This window comes from Talpa occidentalis, unplaced genomic scaffold, assembly GCF_014898055.3.
Source record: "Talpa occidentalis isolate TD23 unplaced genomic scaffold, MPIMG_talOcc4v2.1 talOcc4.7, whole genome shotgun sequence".
NCBI classification, from domain to species: domain Eukaryota; kingdom Metazoa; phylum Chordata; class Mammalia; order Eulipotyphla; family Talpidae; genus Talpa; species Talpa occidentalis.
The window spans coordinates 7,769,150-7,795,960 of record NW_023605083.1 but is presented as its reverse complement, the minus strand read 5'-3'; the positions used below and the strand labels follow the sequence as shown (position 1 = coordinate 7,795,960).

The window sequence follows — 26,811 nt, the reverse complement described above, 5'->3', positions numbered from 1 at the left end:
CTCAACTCTATCTCTTTCTAGTTTTGTAGCCTTGCGTTTCATCTCTCTGAACCTCAAGTTCTTCATCTGCAGCATAGGGATAATAATACTGCGGGTCTCAGCGGATGCTGGTGAGGATTAAACAAAAAATGTTTGTAGAGCACTGGAGAGAATTTGGCACAATAAAATCTATAATTGTTAGCTATTATTAATAACTGCACCACCACCACCACCACCCTCATCATCACTCCATTATCACAGCAAAAATAAGACTGTACATGTTTCCCGAATCTTGCAGCTAGGGTCTGCATAGAAGTTGGGAGGCTACTTTCCAAAGAAGTGGCAGAAACGCTAACGCTCAGGAGCTAGAATTGCCCATTAAGGACCATCCAGTGCAAGGCTTCTTCTGAACGTGAAGGAGTCTTGATTAGGGCCAGGAGCAGTCACTGGCTGGTGCTACAATCTGCTTTAAATCAAATTCACCCAGCTCACTATGCGATAACACCCTGATTAAGGAAAATGGGCACCATAAATTTGATTTCAATATTTGAGAAGCGAAAAGGAGGCGAACATGTATCATGTGGGAAAAGTCTTTTCATGACAGCAGGAACTCACTGCACTTGAGAGTTGTGAAAAAGTAAAGGCATTTTGGGGGAGTGGGAGTAACACAGGAGCAGGCAAGGCAGGAAAGAACTACGGCCAATTACACACGGTACACCCTGGGCTTCCAGGAGAATGCAGACTGCTCTGCAGTGCTGAACGGGATCCCAGAGGTTCCCAAACTTCCATTTTCTGCGACCCCCTGGGCACTTCTACAAGTGTCTCACACATAAACTCAGAGTGGCTCACCTTCCACCCTTTGGGTGCCCGCTTGCTGGGCAGCATCCCTAACTTTCCTGCTCACTGACTTCACCTCCTTGACATCTTAACTCTGCTGCCCTCGCTATTCCCAGGGCTTGTCTCCTTTCACCCGGGCTATGGGACAAGGGACAGTACCATGCACCGTCCTCTGGTTGGGCCAAGCTGTCTTTCCTGAGCTTTACCACCACAGGGATCTTTTTGAAGTGCAACCTGACCATGTAATTGCTCTGCTTAAAAACACTCTATGACTTAACCCTATTCACACAACAAAATCCAAATTCCTTAGATTGGACCGGCATTCAAGGACCTCCAGGACCTGTCTTTTTCATACCTTTCTCTCTAGTCACTTCTCCGTTTCCCAGGTACATTACCTCTATGCCCTTGCCACAGAATTGCTTTTGGTTCCCTGCAAAGCCATCCAGACTCTCTAACATCTGGGACTTTGTATTAGTGCCTTATCTTCTTCTTGTTCTCTACCATCTACCAAGAAAAATCCCACTTTAGATACAGCTCTTACAGTCCCTTACCCTGGCAAGCATTCCAAGGAGCCGTACGCGTGCTCATCAGTCCGCGCTTGCACCGCCCCTCACATGCCCTCAACCTCCACCAATGTCACAGCCTGCACTGTAGATTGTGTCTGTTTTGATTTGCCTCTCAATCCACTAAAGCAATAATATGGCCTCTCAGAGTCAGAAACCATAAACCCTGTCTGCATCATCTGTGATCCCAGCACTCTCCCCACAACACACATAGTAAGTGCTCAGTAAGTGGGCATGGAATCAGAACTAACAAGTTGAAGTTGTTAGTTTTTCCAGGGAAGGATTCCATATAGGAGTAAGAGTCCTCACACCAAATCTATTTCCTATCCTCAGAACCCACTTGAAAGCTCAGCAGCAATATTTATTCTGGAGTCAGCAGTGTTCAACAGAACTTCCGTGATAATGGAAATGTCCTATAGCTGCACTGTCCATACAATAGCCACTAGGCAAAGGTAGCTACTGAGCACCTAAAATATGGCTAGTGCAAATAAGGAACTGAACCTCTAATATTAACTAATTTAAATTTAAAAAGCCACCCCAGGTTAATGGGCACTATCCTGTACAATAGAGTTCTAGCTTCTCCTTGGCAAGGAAACTTCCTAGACAATAAAAATGATATAATTCAGCTACCAACTCTTGCCTGGCTTTTGGAGCTCAAGGGTTTGGCAACAGTGGGGTGGGGGTGAGTTATGAAGTTCAATGTCACAGAAAGCCCTACACAGTAAGTCAGCCCTGCCTACCTGCAGAGGATAAATTCATCATCTACAGGAGTTGAGTCCACAGACTGATTGTATGGCCAAGTCTGGGCTACATGAGTGGATCCCAGCAGGAACTGAGGCCAGGCTCAATGAGCAAGCTCTGAAAACTATGACAATATTAGAGAGAGCTGACTGCTATCTAAACACTTAGTGGGCCCAGAGTTACAGAGCAGGAGATAGGAATTTAATGGAAACAATGAATTAATGGCTCTAGAGAAGGGGTTAGGTCATCTGCAAAATCAGATAGCTCTGTTTACAGGACAAAGTGTCAACTGGGTTCAAAACTCCGTCATTTACAGATCACACCGAAGCCAGTAAGCATCATTAGAGTAAGGAAATATCAGAAATCCAGTGCCCAGAATCCTCCCTCATTCAGCTGTACAAAGAGCCCTTGAGGGTCTCCCCAGTGCTATGTAGAAATGTGGGAGGAGACTGATAACTCACTTTCTGCAACTTTTATCAATGGGGGCACCTTTTCTTTCCTCTTTCTTGGTGCTCTGGAATCTGATGACGTCTGTATTTTAAATTGTCCAATAAAGGTGATTTATTATAATGTCTATTTAAATGTGATTTAAACTTTATTTAAACTTTAAAATTTATATCAACGGTCATTTGTCCTGATTTTGGGATGTCACCAATGTGCTCCAGGTCTTCAAGGTTAAATGACCTGCTGTAGAAAGGGAGGTTAGGATGACACTGGCCAGCTGTGATGAGACTTTATCCCAGAAAATAGTGAGAACAGCTCACTCTCTTAGTCTCATACTCATACCACTTCCCTGCATCTCAAATGCAGTGAAAGAGCTGAATCTTTGCAGTTAGGCCAGATATAGATTCAAATCCAGACTCTGGGTTCAAAGCCCAAACTCTAAAGGATAGATTTTCTGACCTTCAGTTTCCTCATCTATAAAATAGGTGTAATACTACCTCAAGCTGAAGGCTGAGAAAGAAAGAAAATACCAAATCAGTGCCTGGCACACAGCAGATACAATAACTCCTAGGTCTATTTCTGGATTGGAAAGTACAGCACTAAGTCCCTTACCTTATGGACAACCTTAGGGTTTTTGCTTTTCCCACTGTTGCCGTACCTCAGTAATTCAGAAGTGATAAAAATAACAGCTTAGCATTCTGTTAAGCCTTGCTGCACAGTAACATTTATTGCTCAGAATACCTACCTTGTTGGGAGGTACTATTATGATCCCATTTTATAAATTCAGAATCTAAGCTCAGAGACTTGACTAAGGTTACAAAGCTAGTCAGTGGTAAAGATTCAAATCTAGCCCTGTGTGTCTTTAACACTCAGGCAACTATCTTGCGGGGATGACAGTGGGTTGGTTGCCTGGAACTTCTTCCTCAATCAGCAGCACTTACCTGTGCAGTTCTTCATCAGAGGGTGAATACTTGGCGGTGACATCAGCCAGCTCCCCAAAGATCTGCTTACTATAAACAGTGAGGGAGGACAGAAGGATTAACTCCTGCCAGGTAGAGCTCAGGAGGCATGTGTAATCCTTGATTGAGAGCTCACAGAAAAAAGGCAGTTTCTTGATCCAGGCAATCTGCCTAAAGAGCAGCTCATCGGCCAGGCGGCAAAGTAAGGCAAACAGTTCTGCTTGGGTCACAGCATATCTGAGGGGTAAGAGCAGGGGAAAGTCACTTGCATTGGCTAGTAGTGAGGATGGCGACACAGGAAGAGGGTATTCCTAAAGGCATTTAGGAATAAATACCCTAAAGGGTATTCCTTGCCTTTGATCATGGCTCTCTAGCTCTAATCACTTCAGTCTAATGACAAAGGGCAGGACTGGGGCCAGCAGCAAGCTCAGGGCTAGAGAAGTGTGTTTCGCGAGAAAACGTTGCTGAGAGAAAAGGAGACTTAGACATTTGTGTAATTATCAGGGAGTATGGGTTATTTTAATACTGATGCCCACCAATGTTCCTTGTCTTAGAGAAAATCCCCAATCATATGCACCAGTTTTAGTAGTGACTGCTCCAAAAGTGTAGATCTGGTACCTACCCAATACAGACACCGGCATAAAATGAGGCTCAAGGTCTGCCAGAGAACAGAGTACGTTGTGAACTTTTCCTGCTCTCACTGCACCCTCTGGTGGTGACAGAACCAGAACTAGAGTAGATCAGCCCCGGTACTCCTAGATGTAAGGGTAGGATTTCTCATCCCTGGGCAGGATGATTTTCTTCTCAAGGTCCCTTGGTGTGATCCTTCCCCACTCCCCACACTGCTGTGCCAGACTAATAAAGATTTTGTGTGTCCTTACTGTAGGTAGAGATTTCAATTTCCTCTTGAAAAATTGGAGAATAAGTTTAAAATAATCTCAGGGTATCTTTTTTTTTTTTTTTTTTTTTGGGAGGGAGAGGGTTGGGATCTATCCTGGGTAACACTCAAAACAACTTATGTTCCAGGTCAAAGGAGTAACTGGTGCAGCAACAGGCTGAACTATTATTTACTCAGGTAGAGCCATCAGAGGATTGAAAAGTATTCCTTCTACCCACTTGAGGCCCACACACAGGAGTCACATGGCACCAGGTACCCGTGACAGACAGGCTGTAACCAGTTAGGGCTTTGAGTGCTTTGTTAAAGCGCCTCGACTTGACATGATTATTCCCATACTTAAAGCTCGTCTCTGGCACAGAAGTTTTCAGACCCATCCCAGGGCCTGGTTTACATAGGCCCAAGCAGAAACAAAGGCCCTTTAATTCCAATTTCATAGAGATTGACAAATAGCCTCAATTCTATAAGAAAAGATGCTCAACAGAAAAATGAGGTCCCACTGACATCAAAGATAAGTACAACTTGGTCCTCTGATGCCTCTCATTTTGAAATCTGGTGTTCAGCAGCCCAGGATTCAGGTAGGAATGGGGTAGGGAACATCTTGAGGCTGTAAGGGGCAAAATGGGGCAGGGCTCACTCACCCATCTTCAATCAGCATAGGTGTGCCCAAAGGCTCCAGGTCCTCAGCTGACACCAGCTGATGAATCAGACTGTATGACTGGGGATCCAGGCTGCGAGCTTGTGGGGGCAGAAGTGGTGAGTGGGCAGAATAGCTAAAAAGGTGTGGTATATACTGATAGTGTGGAGGCACAGACATCCCCATGTACTGCTCCCTGAATGCCATGAATCCATTTAGTTCCACAGACCTACTGGAGAGAAAAATCACATGTCAAGCAGAATCAGGTCAGGTCTATTGCCTACTCAAAGGAAATGAGCCAGAAGGTGGCTCAAGTGTTCTTTGGCCATGGAGTCTGTCTTCATCAAGTCAGTGCCTGATTTAATGGCTATATGCATGTCTCCCTTATTAGACAGACTCTGTAAGCATATGTATATGTGGCTTACCACTGGATACCTGGCAGAATAGGTACTGAAAAAAAGGTTGAGGGAGCGCGAGTACAATGGCTGAGATGGAGTGGTAGAATACTTAGCCCAGAGCTCCCTTGGGGTCCACTCTTTGGGTGATTCTAGATGAAGCTCACCTGGAAGACAGGGTTGAGCCTGGTGAAGGCTGGTTGCTCTCTGAAGCCCTGTTCCCAGGGGAACTGTGGTCGCTGTCACCATGGTTGCTCCAGTGATTGGCCTCTTCCTCAAATTCCTGCCCAGACATGATCCTTTCGATCTCTTCCTCTGATATCTTTGACAAGGAATTGATAGATGTTAGATCAGGTGTACAGGATACCTTCTGTTTCTTCTTCAGGACTAAAAACTTATTTAAACCTAATAGGATTGGGCCTCCCCGGTGGCGCAGCGGTTGAGCGCTGGGTTGCGAAGCTGCCCGCGGCCTCTGCAGCGCCGGTTCCATCCCCGGCTGCTCCCCGGCCACCAGAGGAGGGTCCCACATGGCGCGCAGACCTCTCCTGCCGCCCGCTGCTCCCCTCAGCAGTGTACTTCGGTCCTTCTGCCTGCTCTGCTCCCCGCTCTGGCTCTGGTGAATTCTCTCACCCTCCTGCACTTCTGACTGTACCCAGTGCATGTATAAACAAAACAAACGAATAAATAAATAAAAACACATGCCTCTCTAAAAAATAAATAAATAAATAAATAAACCTAATAGGATTCCCAGAAGTCTCCAAAGATGAACCCAGACTCCCTCCTACCCACCCCCATACTCTGGGTCTCTCACTAACCTTAGCACAACTCGGCTGCTTGCCTTTCAGCATCATGGCTAATCGTGACCTTTCTCTTGTTCATGTGCTCTACTCTCAGGCCACAAACCCGCTAGGTTCTTCAATGGGCCACTCAGTCTTTGAGTCAATTCTTCCCCACCCCTGAAACAACACTCTTCAATAACATACTCTTATTTGCTCTTTTAAGACTCAATTCAAAAACCACCTTAGTGAATCGTTATTATCACTCCTAGAAATTAAGGTCCTCTTTCTAGCCACTCATAATTCTGCATTCTGCGTGAGGCAGAACAGCATAATGGTTGAGAGTATGAGTTTCAGAGCAGGACCACCTTTGTTCTAATCCAGGTTCTGCCACCATGTAGCTGTACAATCTTGGGCAATTCATTTAACTATATGAACCTTAACTTTTATGGTGGAGAGAATAATATAATAGTTTTTATCTCACAGGACACTGAGGATTAAATTAGTTAATACATTATCACATGTTTAGAAAAGGCCCTGACATGCAACAATTTTACAAGAGAGGTGGCATTGCCTCTTGTCAATGATACCTTAATTATCATTGTTATTTTTGTAGCACTTATGATATTATATCATAAAAATATCCTCTATAAGACCTAAGGCTATGATAGGGACTAAAAAAACAATGAGTACCCAAAAAATGCATGTTGTATAAATGAACAAATATTCACTTAAGTAGTGAACATGATTTTCTTAGTAAGAAAGACATTTCTAAGCCTACTGAACTAAAGAAGAAATTGTAGCTCAGGGGCCTCCCTGGTGGCACAAGGGCTTAAGACACAACCTATGAAGCAATCTGCAGCCACGGCAGCACGAGTTTGATCCCCAGCCAGGGAGCCACCCATATGGCGCAGCAGACCTCTCCTGACCCACCCACTGCTCCCCTCAGCAGTATATTTCAGTCAATCTGCCTGTTCTGTTCCCCACCCTGTCTCTGGTGAATCCTCTCACCCTCCCACGCCTCTGGCCTGTACCCCAGTTCTTGTATGCATAAATAAATAAATTTTTTTTTTTTTAAAAAAAAAAAAGCTTTAAAAAAAGAAATTATAGCTCAGGCAAGTGAATCGACTTGCTCAAGATCACACTATGTGCCATGTCTGGGCAGGAATCTGAGGAAGAATATCCAAGTATTTAGAGTTCAGTACTCTAGCTTACTATACCATAAAAGGAGTGAATAAATACTTATTTTGAGAAGTCTTTAACCCAAAGTTGAAGCTTAACTGGCTAACTTCAGTACACAGAATGAGAATGAATGCTAAGATGAAGCGCCAAGTGAATTTTTATTTCTTGTTCCTAAGGAAAGACTGAAAGGACATCATCTTCCAAGTCTATACGACTCAAATCTGTATACTTCTTTATTCCAGCAGCCTGTGAGGAAACTTGAGTTGCTATGATCATAAATATAGAAGGCATTTAGAATTGGGAACCCGTCAGTACATAGGAATTTGGAGGGAAAACAAGAAACGTTTACAGGTACATAAGTTGCGTGGTCTTAAACAACTTGGATCACACATTGACTTGGGGAGGTAGTCTTTATTTAGTCACAGGTAGCAAAAACAGTAAGAACACAAATCTTTTCTTAGAAGTGCTTAGAACACTGAAGTCATTGTTACATTTTGTAACACATGTGAACACAAATGAAGTCATTAAACTGAAGTTCTGACTGAGGCAGCCTCAGTGATGGTGATTAGACTAAGACTAGACCTTGGAGAGCAGGAAGGTACTTCAGCTGGGTGAAAAGGGCCAATCTTGGTAAAGTCAGTTTGTTACCACTGGAGCCAGCTGTGACACTGCACCTGTTTCTGCCTGTCAGTAGAGGTTGGAATAGGGAATAGAGCAAGTCAGGAGAGCTTAGATCTGGTTCAACACTTACCTGTCACTGCTAGCTGGCTCTAGGGCAAGTCACTCAAGCTACTCAGTGAGCAAGTCACTTAAATGAGAAATAAAAGGCATCTAAATCGGAAAGGAAGAAGTAAAATTCTTTATTTGCAGATCACATGATCTTACAGATGGAAACCTCCTAAAGATTCCAAAGGGAAAAAAAATGTTACTGTCAGGCAAGTCACTCAAGTTTTCTGAGTTTCACCTCCCTCCCTCATCTGTAAAAAAGGAGGCAATGCCACCTCTCTTGTAGTGCAAGGTTTCCTACAGTATGCTGGAGCAAAGAAGTATGCAGATTTGAGATTTGGGAGGTTAATCTAAGATATAGTTATAACATGCAAAATGTACCCCAGGTGAATATTCTAGCTCATATTTTTATTATTAAAAATATAGTGGGGGGCCCCCCGGTGGCGCAGAGGTTGAGCGCTGGGTTGCAAAGCTGTCCGCGGCCTCTGTGGCGCCGGTTCGATCCCCGGCTGCTCCCCGGCCACCACTGGAGGAGGATCCCACATGGTGCGCAGACCTCTCCTGCCACCCGCTGCTCCCCTCAGCAGTGTGCTTCAGTCCTTCTGCCTGCTCTGCTCCCCACTCTGGCTCTGGTGAATTCTCTCACCCTCCCGCGCTTCTGACTGTACCCAGTGCATGTATAAACAAAACAAACAAACAAACATAATAAATAAATAAATAAAAACATGGCTCTATTAAAAAAAAAAAAAAAGTGTTAAAAAAAAAAAATAAAAATACAGTGGGCCTCCCTGGTGGCGAAAGGGTTAAGACACAACCTATGAAGCTATCCGCGGCCACTCCAGCATGAGTTTGATTCCCGGCCAGCCAGGGAGCAACCCACATGGCACAGCAAACCTCTCCTGGCTCACCCGCTGCTCCCCTCAGCAGTGTACTTTGGTCAATCTGCCTGTTCTGTTCCCCACTCTGTCTCTAGTGAATCCTCTCACCACCCCGTGCCGCTGGCCTGTACCACAGCTCTTGTATGCATAAATAAATAAATCTTTAAAAAAAATAGTTAAAAAGTTGGAGATCATAGCTTTCTCCAACACACCACTAAGAAACAATAGAAGACTAAAAAGAAAATTAAAAAGCCCAGTATTAAAAAATCAAATGAAGATGAAGTATGTTTCTCTGAGCATCAGCTCTAGAGAGAACATGGAGTCTGGAGCAGACAGAGAACCACATAGCACTCAAAAAACATTAGGTACCACTAAGGAAGGTTTTTCATGAGGAAATGCTAAAGAAATCTTCCCAGTGGATTAACTTTTAACTGCATCTAAATATAAAAAGAACGACTACCAATAAAAATCTTTATATGAAAAGCCCACAGCTTTCATGTATTTCATATTTTTCACTTTCAATGGTGAAAACTGAAAGCTTTTCCTGTAAGATTAGGATCAGGACAAGGCTGCCCAATCCTACCACTTCTAGTCAACCTAATACTGGAAGCCCAGCAAGGCCATAGGCAAGAAAAAGAAATAAAAGGCATCTTAAGCAGAAAGGAAGAAGTAAAATTATATTTATTTGCAGATTATATATATATATATATATATGTACACACACATATATAAACCCCTAAATATAATAATCTCATTTACAATAGTATCAAAAAGAAAAATATACTTAGGAATAAATTCAACTAGTAAGGTGAAATACTTGTACATTGCTGAAACACTGCTCAAAAAAATTAAAGACATAAATAATGGAAAGACATATCTATGTTTGTAAGTTAAGATATACTGTAAAAATGTCCATACTACCGAAAATGACCTACAAATTCAATGCAATCCCTAAAAAAATTCTAATGGCTATTTTTTTTTTTGTAGAAAGAGAAAAAATGCTAAAATTCACACGGAGTCACAAAGAACCTAAAATAGCCAAAACAATCCTGAGAAACAACAACAGTTGGAGGCCTTACACTTCCTGATTTCAGAACATAACACAAAACTACATACAAAACAGTATGGTACTGTCAAAAGGGCAGACATGCAAGACATGCAGACCAATGGAACAGAATAGAGAATCCCCAAATAAACCCACTCATGTATGGTTCAAAAGATCCTTGACAAAGATGCCAACACTACACAATGGGGAAAGAATGGTTTCTTCAACAAAAGGTACTGGGAAAGCTGTCTCTCCATGTGCAAAAGAATGCGATTAAACTCATACCATACACAAAACTCAACTCCTAATGGATTAAAGACTTAAATGTGATTACATAAATGGTAAGTTTCTGCAAAGCAAAGGCAACAAACAACACAGTGAACAGGTAACTTACAGAATAAAATATCTGTAAATCAATCTATCAGTGCAAACTTCAGCTTCTTTAGGAAGCCTTCCCTGAGTGTCTTAAGTCCCTAATCATGGCTCTAGTCCAAACAGAAAAGAAGCCATGCTTCCTTGTATACTCTCTGGACATCCTCTGTTAGCACTGACTGTATGATGATGTCTGTTTACATGTCAGTTTACACGAGTTCACAGTACAGGGTCTGGCAATAACTACTTAGTCAATGCTTGTGGGATTGAATGAGTACGTTCTGTTGAAATATCTTGAGATGCATTTAACAGCAAAGGAATCTTGCAGATTTCTGCCAGGCTAAGTTATCTACAACCTTAAGTGACATAAAAAATCCTCTGGCTGGCTTATAACTAGGATTGGGTTCATTTCCTGTGAAATCCTTAGGAATGGTGAGGGATTACAAGAAGAGTTTTTAATAGTTACCCTAAGTATTTAAGATTTTCAAACCACTTTTATATCCAGACATATGCAGTTTTATAGAAATTAAAGCAAAAATGGTTCCTCCTCTCAACAGCAGGAGATGGTCAGGTGAGCAGCTACAGGAGATGTGGATCCTGGGTTTCTAGAGTGGATCACCGACTGAGACTTAGAACTCACCTGGACTGGCCCAATGCTCTTATTCCTGCCTCCAGGCATGCCATCTTCTCTGATTGCTGTAAGGAAACATAAGCCAAGATAGTCAGTGGAATGCCCACAGAAGTCGAGCCACAAAAAGACAACTTACTTGGCCAAAATCACAAGATAGTAACTGATGAAGCCAACATTAAAAGATAAGTCTTTCTGGACCCAATGCATACTCCAGGCTACCTCATAGGCAGCAGAGTGCCCCAATCATTGGATGCACACTAGCCACACTGTACATATTCAACACACTCAACAAAGGTATAGCATTATTGATAGTCTCATAGTCACAAATATCTCACCAGAATGATGCATCTAAAGGTTTTGATAAATTCAAAGGGTGGGGACAGAAAGGATATTCTTTTTAAAAAAAAATTATTTATTTATGAATACAAGAACTGGGGTACAGGTCAGAGGTGTGTGTGGCGGGGGTGGGGTGGGGGTGAGAGGATTCACCAGAGACAGAGTGGGCAACAGAACAGGCAGATCTACTGAAATACACTGCTGAGGGGAGCAGTGGGCGAGTCAGGAAGAGGTCTGCAGCGCCATGTGGATCACCTCCCTGGCTGGCGACAGAACTCGTGTTGCAGTGGCTGTGGACAGCCTCATAGGTTGTATCCTAACCCCCTGTGCCACCAGGGAGGCCCGGATATTCTCATTTTTAAAGAAAAATTTTTATTTCCAGTATAAGTTTGTGTTTAATTTAGACGATAAGGAAACAGATTTTTTTGTTTTGTTTTTTAATTAATCCAAATTTTGACCTTATTGGTTCTTTCCTACAATGACAGTCAGCGGAGTTCCTTTGCAATTCATTTCCCACCCAGGTGATTCTACAAGAAGAAGACGTCATTAAGCAATTTCTACTATAAAGAGCACTCTTTAAATAGTGCCAGCCTCATTAAGAATAACAATTAATAGGGCCTCCCCGGTGGTGCAGCGGGTTAAGCGCCATATGGTGAAGCTGTCCACAGCCTCTGCAGCACGGGTTTGATCCTGGCCGGCCAGGGAGAATCCCATGTGTGTGCAGCAGACCTCTCCTGTCGCGCCCGCTGCTCCCCTCAGCAGTGTATTTCGGTCTTCTGCCTGTTCTGCTCCCCTGCTCTGTCTCTGGTGAATCCTCTCACCCTCCCACGCCTCTGGCCTGTACCCCAGCTCTTGTATAAAAATAAATCAAATCTCAAAAAGCACTCTTTAAATAGTGCCAGCCTCATTAAGAATAACAACTAGGGCCTCCCCTGTGGGCAGCGGTTGAGCATTGGGTTACAGGGGGCGAGGGTCCCACATGGCGCGCAGACCTCTCCTGCGGCGCCCACTGCTCCCCTCAGCAGTGTACTTCGGTCCTTCTGCCTGTTCTGCTCTCCACTCTGGCTCTGGTGAATTCTCTCACCCTCCTGCGCTTCTGACTGTACCCAGTGCTTGTATAAATAAATAAATCTTAAAAAAAAAAAATAACAACTTATCCCTGGTGGCCATGGGATAAGTCTCAGTGCTATCATCACTATGGCCTTAGTTCGATCCCCAGCCAGGGAGCTGACCCAACATATGGCGCAGCAGACCTCTGTGTCTTGCGCGCTTACCCCCTTAGCAGTGTATGTCAGTAGATCTGCCTGTTCTGCTCCCCACTCTGTCACTGGTGAATCCTCCTACCTTCCCTCCCCTCTCAGCCCTGTACCTCTGGCCTCTGGCCCGGTTCCTCTGTTTAAAAAAAAAAAAAAAATAGGAAAAAAGAAAAGGATAAGAGCTAATACTATTACCATCAAATGTTTATGGAACACAGAGAGGGAATTCTTGATTTGCAATTAGATAAAGTTTTGATGTCTGGCAAAGCTTTCTGGAATAGACAATTTCTGGATTGAGTCTTAAAGGATGCGAAGGAGTGATACAGAGAAAGGGTGCTCCAGGTTGAGTGAACAATGTATAGGAAAGCTTCAAGTTGAAAGTAAGCATGCAGTGTTCTTTCTGGGAATTTCTAAGTGGTTTAATCTAGCTGAAGCATGGGGCAGGGTGTCTGAGGCAAGAGAAGAGATTGGAGAGGTCCACTGAAGCCAAATCTTAGAGAGCTGTGAATGCCAGGTGAGGAGAATGGACCTTCATATGGCAGTCTGGGAGCAAGGGGGGATGCAGGAGAGGGACAGGTTGGCTTTTCTGTACTGTTTTTGTGGCGGGTGCTTGGAGGGGGTAGCAGTGACAGAGGACAAGCCAACGGCACTACGTGAGAGCAAGCTTCACTATAACATAGAGAAGTAATATACAGAAATAATATCAGATAGGTTCTTGGAAACTGCAACTTGTTAAGCAAAACAATGTGTAACAGAACCAAGTTTACCAAAGGCTAAGTGGTACAGAGAAGCACTCGGCTCCTATGAGGTGGTTCTGGCCACAAAAACATCACCAAACATCTAAAGATGCAAACAAATAACTTCTAATATTAAACAATATTTTGTATTCATTCATTCATATTCCAACCTGCTTATTCCAGTTTAGCATTGTGGATAGCCAGAGTCGGTGCAGGATGCAAAGTGGAAAGAAGATGCCCTTCTACTGCAGCGCACACTCACGCACCCTGTACTCAACTCAGATATGCCAATTAACCTAACATTGTATCTCTGGGATGGGGGGAGGCACCCAAATACAGACATGGGGAGAATATGCAAACTCCACACAGACAGTGGGGAAGATGCTTTTCCCCTCTTGTCAGTGTTACAGCTGATGCTGAATGCAGTGACATTATTAGAGCACCTGCTCTACCAGTTTTAAAAAAAAATTTAACATGAAGACTCTAGAAAGTCCTTGGGTCAGGGTGGGTTGTTTCAAAAGGTGAGGGCACCAAGCATACATAACATTCTGTTCCCATGGGTCACTTCCCTTGAAGCAGACATCATTCTTGGTATTCTCAGAAGATTGTACATTCAGAATCTGACAGGATTGGATCTAAACCCTGTCTCTGCCTTATAGACAAGTGTTTTCACTTCTCTGAACCTAAGTTTATGAAAAATAAAGAGGGTCTACTGGAACCTGTCTTATGGGGTATTGTAAAGATTATATATAAAATAATATAGCTAAGGCACCAAGCACAGGGTCTGGTATACAATGTAAAATCTCAGCAATGAATCCTTTCCTCTTCCAACCTCTTTTGTCCAAATACAAGACTGAGAAAACCCAGGTCCTATTTTCAACTGTGTTAGAACCTTTATATCCTCACCTGTGAAATGGAGGCAAGAGTCTGCTGCTATAAGGCTGCTGTGTGAATGAGTAGTGAGAAACAGCCTATGGCGGAGCTAGATGTGTGCTGGTGGTTGTCCGGGAGCTTTCTTTTGACCTAATTTTAAGTTTCAAAAATTCCTTCTTTGCTCTTTCAGGGTCAATGACAGTTTTCAGACACTGAGTTTCAATATTGAAACCTCACGTGTCTCTACCCTGGTTCTCAGGTACAGAACAAAGATTTAACACTGGGAGACACGGAATATATTTCACTTGATCTCACTCTCACTGTCTTGGAGGTAAGGAAAAAACTCAACATGTTTTCCATTTTGTCTTTTAAAAGGCTACAAATCTTAAAAAGATTTACATCTTGCCAATTTCATGTGCTGGTATTTCAAAACTCATGGTGTCTCCCAACTGCACTTGTAGTAAGGACACTCATATATGATGGATATTGACTTCTGTGTTAGGTATTATCTTGGGTAAAATAAATCCAGCAGTAGTAGCATCACTCCCATTGGACTGACTGACCTAAGACTCAGAGCAATGAAGTATTTTGCTTAAGGTAACAGACACTGAAGAACAGAGTAAGGACTGAAAACTAGACTGACTCTCTACTACTGGTGTTTTTCATAGTCTGTGTACATCTCATAGGAGAAACAATTTTAGGTGGTGCTTTGCTTAAATTCTTAATTTAACATTTATCCTAAGGTGCACAAAAAAATACCACTTTTTTCACCTCCCTGGTGGCACAAGGGGTTAAGCATCAGCACTATGAAGCCATCCGCAGCTACTGTAGCAAGAGTTCAATCCCAGGCCAGGGAGCTGACCCACATGGCCCGCTGCTCCCCTCAGCAGTATATATCGTCAGTCTGCCTGTTCTGCTCCTCACTTTGTTTCTGGTGAATCCTCTCACCCACCTTGCACCTTTGCTTATACCCCAGCTCTTGTATGCATAAATAAATCAATCTTTAAAAAAAACACCACTTTTCTAGGCCTCTCCTGGTGGCGCAGGCGGTTGAGCGCTGCGCTGTGAAGCTGCCCGCAGCCTCTGCAGCACCAGTTTGATCCCGGCCGGCGAGGGTCCCACATGGCGCAGCAGACCTCTTCTGTCTCACCCGCTGCTCCCCTCAGCAGTGTATTTTGGTCAGTCTGCCTGGTCTGTTCCCCGCTCTGTCTCTGGTGAATCCTCTCACCCTCTTGCGTATCTGGCCTGTACCCCAGGGTTCTTATATAAATAAATAAATCTTTAAAAAAAAAAAAAAAAACAAAAAACCACTTTTCTCACTCAGCAAGGTGATAAAAAATCCCCTTTGAAAATTAACTGAGGGCCTCCCCGGTGGCTCAGCGGTTGAGCGCTGGGTTGCGAAGCTGCCCGCGGCCTCTGCGGCGCCAGTTCGATCCCCAGCTGCTCCCCGGCCACTGGAGGAGGGTCCCACATGGAGCGCAGACCTCTCCTGCCGCCCACTGCTCCCCTCAGCAGTGTACTTCGGTCCTTCTGCCTGCTCTGCTCCCCGCTCTGGCTCTGGTGAATTCTCTCACCCTCCTGCGCTTCTGACTGTACCCAGCGCATGTATAAACAAAACAAACAAACAAAAATAAATAAATCAATAAATATGCTTCTATTAAAAAAAAATTAAAAAAAAAAACTGATTTTTTTATAAGTTGATTTAAAAGAATATAAAAGAAATCATTGTACTGGCTTAGTCAGAGATGTCAAAATCTGTCAAGACTGCATGAAACTGCCAGAAGTGAGAGAAACGAAGCAATGTATCACAGAGCTCATGGTAAACAGAAACTTGGATCATATTTGAAAGCTTTTAATGTACTTACATAAATGTTATCACATTTGATCCTCACAATAACCCTGGGAGGCATACATTATTTTTTACCATAGGCAATGGAACGATGATGAAACAGAAGTTGAGAGGTAAAGGGACTGCTCCCAGGTTTTTCAGGGAAGAAGTGACAGAACTGGGATTTCAATTTAGGTTTTCTGATCCTAAAGGTGCACTTGTTCCTGGATGCTACACTGCGCTGAGCTAAGTGCAAGTTTTTCAGTGGGGCTGAAAGTTTTTCTGGTAATGATCACACACATACACGGCTACCGCGCAGGATCACAGACATGGTCGTGCAGTGCCTCTTGTCCAAAACTAAGAGTGGCACCAGCCATGTTTCTTGGTCAGTCTGCCTGCTCAGAAGCACACGTACTTTTATTTCCCTGGAACTCACGTACCTATCATTTCATACTCATGTACCTGCTTGGGCCTGAGCAGCTAACCACATCCAGAACCCAGAAAAGTGAACGAGACACAAGCTAACTACTCAAAGCCCTGCTCAAACCCACTGGTGGCTCTATGGTATATGGGCTCGTCGGTCCAAGTGCCCTTGCCTGGCATTCAAGGCACTCTGCGTGATCCAGTTCCTCTGGGATTCCCCATCCTCATCTCTTGCTACAAACATTACACTGCACCCATAGAAAACTATTCTTTAGTCCCTGAACAGGCCATGCGATTTCACACAGTTGTGCCTCTGTACCTGTTTTGCCACTACTCGGCAGAAATTTTGTAGTAGAAAAATCTGGCAACCCCACCTAACCCAAGCACATCTTAATCAAGTGATTCAAGTGAATATGACTAACAAATGGGACAAACTTACACCACATGCTCTTGATATGATGCACTGAAAGGATGACACATCATTTTTGTGGCATTCTTGCCAAAAATGCATAACCAATATAATTGTGAGCAACTGACAAACCCAAATTGAGGCATAATTTACAAAATAAATGACATGTTTTATTCAAAACTGACAATGTTACTAAGAAGAAAAAAGGCCAAGGATCCATTTCAAATTAAAGGAGACTAACTGAAAGGAATGTGTGATCCTGGATTGGCTCCTAGAAGAGAATAAATTGCACTAAGAAAAAAAAATTTGAATAAGGTCTGGTAATTAGATAATAGTGTTATGTTATGTTGAATTTCCTGTATCTGATAAAAGTACCAGAGCTGTTAGAAGCAAAGGGGAGTGACACCTACAACACCCACACATACACAGAGCGAGAGAAGGGGGCGGGAGGAGACATTTCTAAAGAGCTCTTTAAGTCTGTAAAGAGCCTGAACTTCTATTCTTCAAAGATTCTGCTCAAACGGTATCTCTGAGATTTCTCAGGGCTCTATTTTCATCCTGGTAAAGTATTATATGGCAATGCCACAGACTCACTGTTTCATAAGGTGATTTCTACAAACATCAACCTCCTCCAAGGTTTTCTTAACCTTTTTTACTTGGAACTAGTTAACTAGTAATTTATGAGATAACAAAGTTAAGGGAATTTTAAATATCTGCACATACTTAACTGGTATGAATTCCCCCATGAGGCTCAGTGTAAGCTTCCTCTTATCTCTGATGATTTTACTGTCCTGGCTTCCCACCACAGTCAATCCATCAAACCAGTAAACATCCTACCCTAAAGCAGGGTGATATCCTAAGGAGCATACAGAAAAGTTGGACTTGGTCAATGCTCCTGAGCCGCTCACTGTATGAACAGACACATAAAGAAAGCACAAGGTATTAGGGTCATGACGGGGCAAAAAAGGGCTGTAGAAGTAAAGGAGGGTCACCTGGTGGTAGGGGGTGGTGTCAAAGAAGGTTTCTTAAAGAATGTTACAAATAAAAGCTGAGCATAAAAAGAAAAGTCTATATAGTTAAAAAAAGAAGAGGTATAAAAAATTTCAGGAAGAGGGCCTTCCTGGTGGCGCAAGGGGTTAAGTGTCAGCACTATGAAGCAACCTGCAGCCACTGTAACACAAGTTTGATCCCCGGCCAGGCCAGAGAGGTGACCCACAGAGCGCAGCAGACTTCTCCTGTCTCGCTCGCTGCTCCCCTCAGCAGTGTATTTCAGTGAATCTGCCTGTTCTGCTCCCCACTCTGTCTCTGATGAATCCTCTCAACCCCCACACCTCTGGCCTACACCCCAGCTCTTGTATGCAATAAATAAATAAATCTTAAAAAAAAAAAAAATTCCAGGAAGATGAACCCACATGTGCGAAAGCCTCAAAATACCTTACGGTTTTTGGAAAAGTAGGATGGAATGTGGATTGTGTGTAGGAAGGAGCAGAGAAGGGAAGGAATGAAGTGGCTGATGCAAGAGTCAGTAGGGCCCTAAAAATCTTTCTGAGGAGCCTGGATTTATTCTGAAGACTGAAAACTGAATAATGAGGATCATGTGTTTGGGGGGGTACCTGGGTAGTAATGGGGATGGACAGGTAGGGCCTGTTCACCACCCTTATTTAATAGGGTTAGTTAATTTCCTGGCCGGCCAATATTCAGGTATGAAAAGATATCTGTGTCCAGAGATGGGAGACAACACCGTCTATTTCTTAAATTTTGAAATAAATTTAGGAGAGCTGCAAAAATAGTTCAGAGAATTACCATATACTCTTATACTTAGCTTCCCCTTCTGTTAACATCTTACATAACCACAAACTATTCATCAAAACTAAGAAATTAACTTTGATACAATACTATTAACCAAAGCACAGACTTCATTCAGATTTCCCCAGCTCCACTGATGTCCTTTTTTTCCATTCTATCCAAGCTATGATTCCACATCTCATTAATTGTCATATCTCCACAGTCTCCTCCATCATAAGATTTTCAGTCATTCCTTGTCTTTTGTGACCCTGACATTTCGAAAGGATGTTTTGTAGAAATGTGAGTTATTTAGAATTTGGACTTGCCTGCTTTCTCATGATTGGACAAGAATGTAACCTGGTGCTGCGTGTGTGTGCACGCGCGTGCACATGCGCGTGCCCTTCCTAGTGTATCATATCAGGGGTATATGAGTCAGTGTTTTACTGGTGGTGTTAACCCTGATTTCTTGGCTGAAGTGTTATCTTCTCTCAGAATTCTCTATGAAGCTTACACTGTAATTATTACTTATTCTGAGACTATGTAAACACTTACTCTTTTGCTAAGTCTAAGTAAAAACTTCCTCTTGTAATCGCTAAATATTATGAGACTGCAAATATTCTCTTTCTGCTTCAACTTGAGCTCACTTATTTTAGCATCCACCAGAGCCATCTGGCCTGCAGCAATTATTACTGTGGTGCTCTAATGGTGATATCTATTTCTCTCATTGCTCCAACATTTATTAACTAAGATTCTTCAAGGAAAAAATTGTCCCTTTTGTAGTCACTCAATTAGTTCTATCAATATGAACTCAGGGTATTTGATTCTTTATTATAAACTAAAACACAGTTATTTTGTTAATCAAGTTGTTCCAACTTTTGCCATGAGAAGTCCTGTCAGGTTGGTTTCTGTGCCCTTGTGATATATTTCCTTTCCCTGCTCCCCCCACCTTTTTCCTTGAACATTCAAAATTTCAGGCACCAAAAGATGCTCTCCAGGCTCATCCTATATTTTTCCCACCTCAGCACTGAGAAATTCTAAGAGCTTTTACTGATATTTATAAAGACCTGGGCACTATGTATGTTCACTGCTCTTGGAGCATCATTGCTTCTAGCTTCTGTTAATGGTTAGAGCCAGAAGATATGTGGATGAATTCTGATCTGTGTATCCACACATATATCTGTATTTTTTTATGCATACAAGAGCTGGGGTAGAGGCCAGATGTGTGTGTGTGGGGTGAGACGATTCGCCAGCGACAGAGTGGGGAACAGAACAGGCAGATGGACCAAAGTACACTGCTGAAAGGAGCAGTGGTTGAGTCAGGAGAGGTCTGCTGCGCCATGTGGGTTGCTCCCTGGCTGGCCAGGGCATCGAACTCGTGCTGCAGAGGCTGTGGACAGCTTTATAAGTTGCATCTTAACTCTTTGCGCCACCAGGGAGACCCTATATCTGTATTTTTCATCTATTTAGTTACCTATCTACATAGATCTGAGTCCATACTGATACCTGATTCCCAACTAGCACCAGAGGGTGCCAGTCTAGTCTTTTATTTAAAGATTTATTTTATTTATTTATACAAGCACTAGGTACAGTCAGAAGCGCGGGAGGGTGAGAGAATTCACCAGAGCCAGAGCGGGGAGCAGAGCAGGCAGAAGGACCGAAGTACACTGCTGAGGGGAGCAGCAGGCGGCAGGAGAGGTCTGCGCGCCATGTGGGACCCTCACCCTGCGGCCAGGGATCAAACTGGCACTGTAGAGGCTGCAGGCAGCTTCGCAACCCAGCGCTCAACCGCTGCGCCACCAGGGAGGCCCTCATTCTAGTCTTATTTCCTAATTTATAACTCCTTTCTCTAATGTGAGAAACTTGACTCTCATTATCTAGAATATACTTATTTGTCTGCTCAACTCTAGTGAGCAGAAATGACAGAATTCCTAACCCATAACCTTAAGAGAAACATATTTATAAACTAATTTACTTTGTTAATATACAATTCTTTTTTGTCTTTACAATATACAGTCAAAACCTTATAATATACAGTCAAAACATGTTTTCCAAGGTCAATTCCTTTCGTCTCCATTCACTCCCTTCAATATAGTTATGTGATTTATTTGTAGTGTCAGATCTGTCTCAGTCTGCAACCCAACTCCCACCCCATACTGGTTGCTTAAAAAAAAAAAAAAAGACTGCTAAATAGAAAAATTCACTTGTTTGGTGGTGTATAGTTCTATAAATTTTGACAATGCATAGCATTATGTGTTGAAAACCACACTTCCCATCATGCCCAAAATATTCTAATGGCAACAACAATTTTAATTCTGCTCTCTCAGCACCAACCAGGAGGTGGCAGGGTTTCTCTCTGAGAGGCAGAGATCACCAGGCAACTGAGCCTGCCTGCTCTGCTCGCAAAAGGAGCGAGGAAGGCAGCTCACCATTCCTCACAGCCGTAAGTCACCATCTCCTGGCTATGGTAAGAGTTATGAGGATAAGCGTCTTCTTCCTGGAAATATGTGAGTTTAGGTGAAAGTCTCAGACTGTCACACACAAAAGGAATAAGCAGGATGATTCATCAGCGAAACTAGTTAAGACGGCAACCTACAAATATGCATCGATAAAATACAGTGTGGGCAAGAAAGCAAGCTGAGAAAATTGAGGACAAAAACCAAATCAGGTGAGGGAGAGTAGATGACCACAGACTCTTCAGAACATTAGTTGGTTGGGCGGTGATGGAAAAGATTTCTGTAAGAGGAAACTGATAGTGGGGAAGTAGAGGATTTCTGGGTAGAGGAAAGAACCTGAGCACAGGCAGGGCAGTTAGAAAGAAAAGAGGACAAAGTTGGTAAGTTTAAGTGCCTTTTCATCTGAAATTGCTACTTCCTGTCATTCTTTCTAAAAGAAGATCAAGAAAGAAGTAGAGGCTATTAAGCCCAGTTAGAAGCTATTAATTGGGGTTTTGCCACATGGAGCCTGTGCTTTCAATATCACAGAATCCTTCATGTTTCACCGATCTTTCCACCTAATCTGGAAGATCCCTATAGGCCAAGAACTGTGCCAGATTCAATTTTGGGTTCTGAGTACATAGTACAAGGTCTGGCATTTTGCACAGGCTTGGGAAATGCTCAACTCGAAAGCTTAATAGCTGACATGAGAAGTGAAGAGATGGTAAAGGATGGATAGTAGGGCCACAAGCATCACTTACCCTTACGGTTCATCCCCATCTGGAGGCATTTGAGCAGGCGGCAATACTGGCACCTGTTCCTCTGCTTCCGAGACATGACACAGTTCTTATCACGACTGCACCGATATACCCGCTTGTTGCAAATGCTTCGCTTGAAAAACCCTTTGCACCCCTCACAGGAGATGATTCCATAGTGCAAGCCTGTAGCACGGTCCCCACAAATGAGACAGGTTCGTTGTTCAGCCCGATCATCTGGAACAGAAACTGAACATAGTCAAGTTAGAACACAGTGGAAATAATGGCTTTAAGCCTGCAGTTCTATAAAAAGCAATCCTGCTCTGGGTAAATCATCACCCTCTCTGGGCCAACTGACATTTACAGGGTAACCTTTGGAGACCTCATCCTAGGAACAGATACCTGCATTTATCTGCAGATACCACAAGCATAGTTTATCTTAAAAAACAAAGAAAGGAAAAAGAGAACTCATGATTCTCCCCCTAGGTTTCAACATCACTTGGCCTGGCATCCAAGTCAGAAATCTAGGAGATATCATTGATTCCTCCCCCGCCCCTACTCCCCTTAATCACAGCCTATCACCTCTACCCTGTAGGAAGGCGTTAAGGATTAATGATCATGTATACAAGCATCAAGCACATGACATACGTCGAATAAATGATAATTATAATTGTTAACAAGTGAAGAAGCTTTAACCATGACTGGCTAAACCAAAAACCTAGTCATATAACAGATCGTTTACATCTCTGGTCTCCTGCCTCGAGCAACTATTCTATAGCAGGACTCTTCTAAAGCAAGGATACAACAGTGAATAAAAGTCCCTGAGGAAGCATACATTCTAGGAGAACATCTACTAAGGAGAACATCTACTATGTGTCCAGACCCTGTGCTAGGTATTGGGAGTTCAGAAATAAATCATTATAATCCCCACAGTCAAGGAAATCACTGCTTAGCTACAAAGAGGTTAAGGAGGAAAATCAGGCTGGAATATATAGCTTTCCACGTCTTCCCTTGAATTCTACTTATTCAGAAGTAAGCATATGCCAATGAACAAGAATGTGACAAAAAGCACCTTGGTCAATTGTGACATTAGGCCTTCCTAGCAGGTGCAAGAAACCTCCAGGAAAGGCTTTGATTAGAGGCCAAGGTAGAAAACCTCACTTGAACTTCATGCCTGAGTAACAGGCAAAGTATAATGATTAAGAACACATCCCTTAGAATTTGATGCTTATCTGAATCCCATTTCTGACATTAGCAGAGTGAATTTGAGCAAATCAAGTTATTTCATCTCTCAAGTATAGCTTCTCTCCTCTGTAAAATGGGAATTATAACTGTACCATATACCTGAATAAAGTACTCAGCACAGTGCTTGAGCTACAATAGATATTTAATAAATAATAGCTACTATTTCATCATCGTTATCCTAACAGGTCCATATTTAATGTGATAGTGGCATTCCTGGAAAGTGTCTGAAGTAATGTAAACTGAAATTGATGTAAAAGGAGGGGCACGGTGGTGTATACAGGAGGGATGCACAGAAGGAAGATGACTTGCATTTATGGACCTTTTATTAAATGCTGAGATCTATCTTTATTATCCCCATTTGTAGTAGGTCGAAAAATGACCACCCAAAGAAATCAGGTCCTAATCTCTGTACTCTTACCTTATTATGGGGAAAGCGTCTTTGAAGATACGATCAAATTAAAGATCTTGAGTTAAGGAGATTATTCTGGTTTTCAAGGGTGGGCTCAATTTGCAATCACACATCTTTAAGAAAGAGGCAATGGAAGATTTGCCATGGACAAAAGAGGAAAACACATACACACATACAAAATGTGTGTCAAAGGTTGGCACAAGGAACTCTTCCCCTAGCACCTGTAGAGGAAATGCAACTCTACTGACATCTTCATTTCAGCCCAGTGATTAGGATTTTGGGCTTTCAGCTTAAGAATTGTAAGAAAATAAATTTCTGTTGTTTTAAGTAATCCAGTTGGTGGTAATTTTTTTTAACAGCAGCACAGGAAATTAAATCATTTTCCCAGAGGAGAAAAAGATACATTAAGTGTCCTGCCCAAAGTCACAAGGCAAATAGCAGTTAAAGAAGGTAAGTAGGTATGATACCACATATCAAGGGAAAGAGAGAAAGATATGGAAAGAGGAATTGCATAGGTTCTCGAGGACTTTATAATTCCTAGATATAGGTCTTTCTAAGGTTTGGATGCTAATTGCCAAACTGTGGCAAATTGATGATCCAATGTTTAATCTTCTTTTACTTTTCTTACACCAACTTAAGTTAGTGTCTATAATTTGCAACTAAAAGAAATTTGGCTAAGGTATCCTATAAAAATAGCTCCGGTACCATAAGTATTCCTTTTCTTTTCCTTTAAAAGATGCAAAGGAAGCTCAAAGTAAACAGAACAAAATTAAAATAGAAAATCAAAAAACTAAACCAGGAAAGGCCAAACAGGAAAAACGGATGGCATAACAGCAGTATTTATTGTGTCTGGGATAAACACAATACTGGGCTTTTGTTTAAATACTGGGCTTAAGCAGCTGTCAGGGAATCATGACGAACTATAGAAGAATCTAAATTTTCTTATTTTTAATAAAAACCTTTAATATTCTATTACATATATATATAAATATAAGTTGAACTCTACTAGAAATTAAAAATCATTGTCGTCAGTATCTACAAGAATAGCATTTGCTCTTCACTGACAGGATTTCACTGAGCACTACACCACAACTAGGCACTGACTGTGCTGTGTTTACACTGTCACACAATTCACGTAATCCCATAGGTGGGTACTGCTATCACCATTTTGCAAAATATAGACCCAAAAAAGTAATTTGTCCATTAGGAAGTGGCTGACCCTAATCTGACAATATCAGAACTAGAGTTCATAACCTCTTCATGAAGCATTTTGTACACCTGGGTCCAGAGCAAAGGACCTTTTGAACAATCAGATACAGACCCATGAGAATATGCTCACGTCTTGTAACACTGCTTGTTCTTTTCAGGATAAAAGACCAGAGGGGCATGTTTCTCCACCAATGGGAACAATAAAAGTCTTGATCTCCTTCCAGTACTGTGACTGCTTCTCTAGCCAAAGCTATTCTTATTGCCATGCTCTGTTTCTACAAACAGCATTGGCCTATGCCATAGACCAGGAGTTAACTCAGAAGATTGATTCCTGAGGTACAAAAGAAAAACCCTCCTGATCAATCTTGTAGCCTTTGAAGGAAATATTTGGCAAATTTCTCTCACAGCATGTGGGAAAAGATCATGGTAACAGGAGAAGCTATTGTTAACAGAGTACTTGGGTGCCAGGCTCCACGCCAAGCACTTCACAAATATTATAGTGTTGAATCATCACAACAAACCTAAATGAGGTGTCCTTATTTTACAGATGAGGAAATTGAAGCTCATGAGGTATTACTTTCCAACAGTTACCAGCTTACAGCAAAAAAGGTAGCTAGGGCTGGAACACCTCAAATCTATGTAACTAGAGATTACATTCTATGGCCACAGCAAGGCAAATCTTCCATTCTATTTGTGGGTAAGTGAGGTTCTTTCCCTTTGTAAATGAATAAATTAAAGCAAAATGCACCCAAGAGGGTCTGGTCAGAAGTCAGATAAAGATTTCTGTACCTCCTGTTCTTATAAAAAACTCTAAGGAGGGCCTCCCTGGTGGCACAGCGGTTGAGCGCTGGGTTGCAAAGCTGCCCGCAGCCTCTGCAGCGCAGGTTCGATCCCCGGCTGCTCCCCGGCCACCGGAGGAGGGTCCCACATGGCGCGCAGACCTCTCCTGCCGCCCGCTGCTCCCCTCAGCAGTGTACTTTGGTCCTTCTGCCTGCTCTGCTCCCCGCTCTGGCTCTGGTGAATTCTCTCACCCTCCTGCGCTTCTGACCCAATGCATGTATAAACAAAACAAACGAACAAACAAACAAATAAATAAAAACATGCCTCTATTAAAAAAAAAAAAAAAGATCCATGAGGTTGCCAAATGTGAATTTTTCTCCTACCATTTCTCATTCATTTCTTTTTTTAAAGATTTTTATTTATTTTGTGTTGAAGAACTGGGGTGTGTGGGGGGTGAGAGGATTTACCAGAGAGAGTGGGGAACAGAACAGGTAGATCTACTGAAATACACTGCTGAGGTGAGCAGCGGGCAAGATAGGAGAGGTCTGCTGCGCCATGTGGGTCAGCTCCCTGTCCGGGGAATCTAACTCATGCCGCAGTGGCTGGATAGCTTGACAGCACTGAGATTTTAACGGGAGGCCCCCATTTATCATAATGAATCAAATAGTATCAAAATTTCTCTTAAAGTTTCCAGAAATGAACAGGTTTGTTTCTCTCTCTCTTTTTTTTTTTTTTAAAGATTTATTTATTTATGCATACCAGAGCTGGGGTATAGGCCAGAGATGCAGCGGGTAAGAGGATTCACCAGAGACAGAGTGGGGAACAGAACAGGCAGACTGACTGAAACACACTGCTGAGGGGAGCAGCGGCCGAGACAGGAGAGGTCAGCCACAGTGTGGGTTGCTCCCTGGCTGGCAGGGGATAGAATTAGTGCTGCAGAGGCTGCGGATTGCTTCATAGTGCAGTGCTTAACTCCTTGCGCCACCAGGGAGGACCAGGTTTGTTTCTCTTAACACAATTTTAGACTTAATAAGTTTTGCCTTAAATATTTCTGCACCTATCAACACCAGCTAATGACATGTAATACTTTATAATTACTGATGCTATAAAAATGCCATGAGACATTCTACAGTTGGAAAACTGAAGCTTAAAGGGGTAAAGAAACTTAATTTTTGGGCCTCCCCTGGTGGCGCAGCAGTTGAGTGCTGGGCTGCAAAGCTGCGCACAGCCTCTGCAGCGCCGCTTTGATCCCTGGCCACAGGCGAGGGTCCTGC

General features: G+C 42.7%; 1 protein-coding gene across 16 annotated transcripts in view; it reads right to left on the bottom strand.

The window, feature by feature from the left end:
• NR6A1 (nuclear receptor subfamily 6 group A member 1) overlaps positions 1 to 26,811 on the bottom strand; it is a 254,728-nt gene that overhangs the window by 8,725 nt on the left and 219,192 nt on the right. For 13 of the 16 annotated variants that reach the window (XM_037492388.2, XM_054689674.1, XM_054689671.1 and 10 more), the window contains 5 exons: positions 21,901 to 22,143; positions 11,070 to 11,125; positions 5,618 to 5,772; positions 5,060 to 5,287; positions 3,506 to 3,760 (listed from right to left, as the gene is read on the bottom strand). In XM_037492388.2, coding sequence (XP_037348285.1) covers positions 3,506 to 3,760; positions 5,060 to 5,287; positions 5,618 to 5,772; positions 11,070 to 11,125; positions 21,901 to 22,143 — 937 coding nt within the window. The remainder of the gene's footprint in view (positions 1 to 3,505; positions 3,761 to 5,059; positions 5,288 to 5,617; positions 5,773 to 11,069; positions 11,126 to 21,900; positions 22,144 to 26,811) is intronic. The other 3 variants (XM_054689670.1, XM_054689669.1, XM_037492384.2) reach the window with 3 other exon arrangements.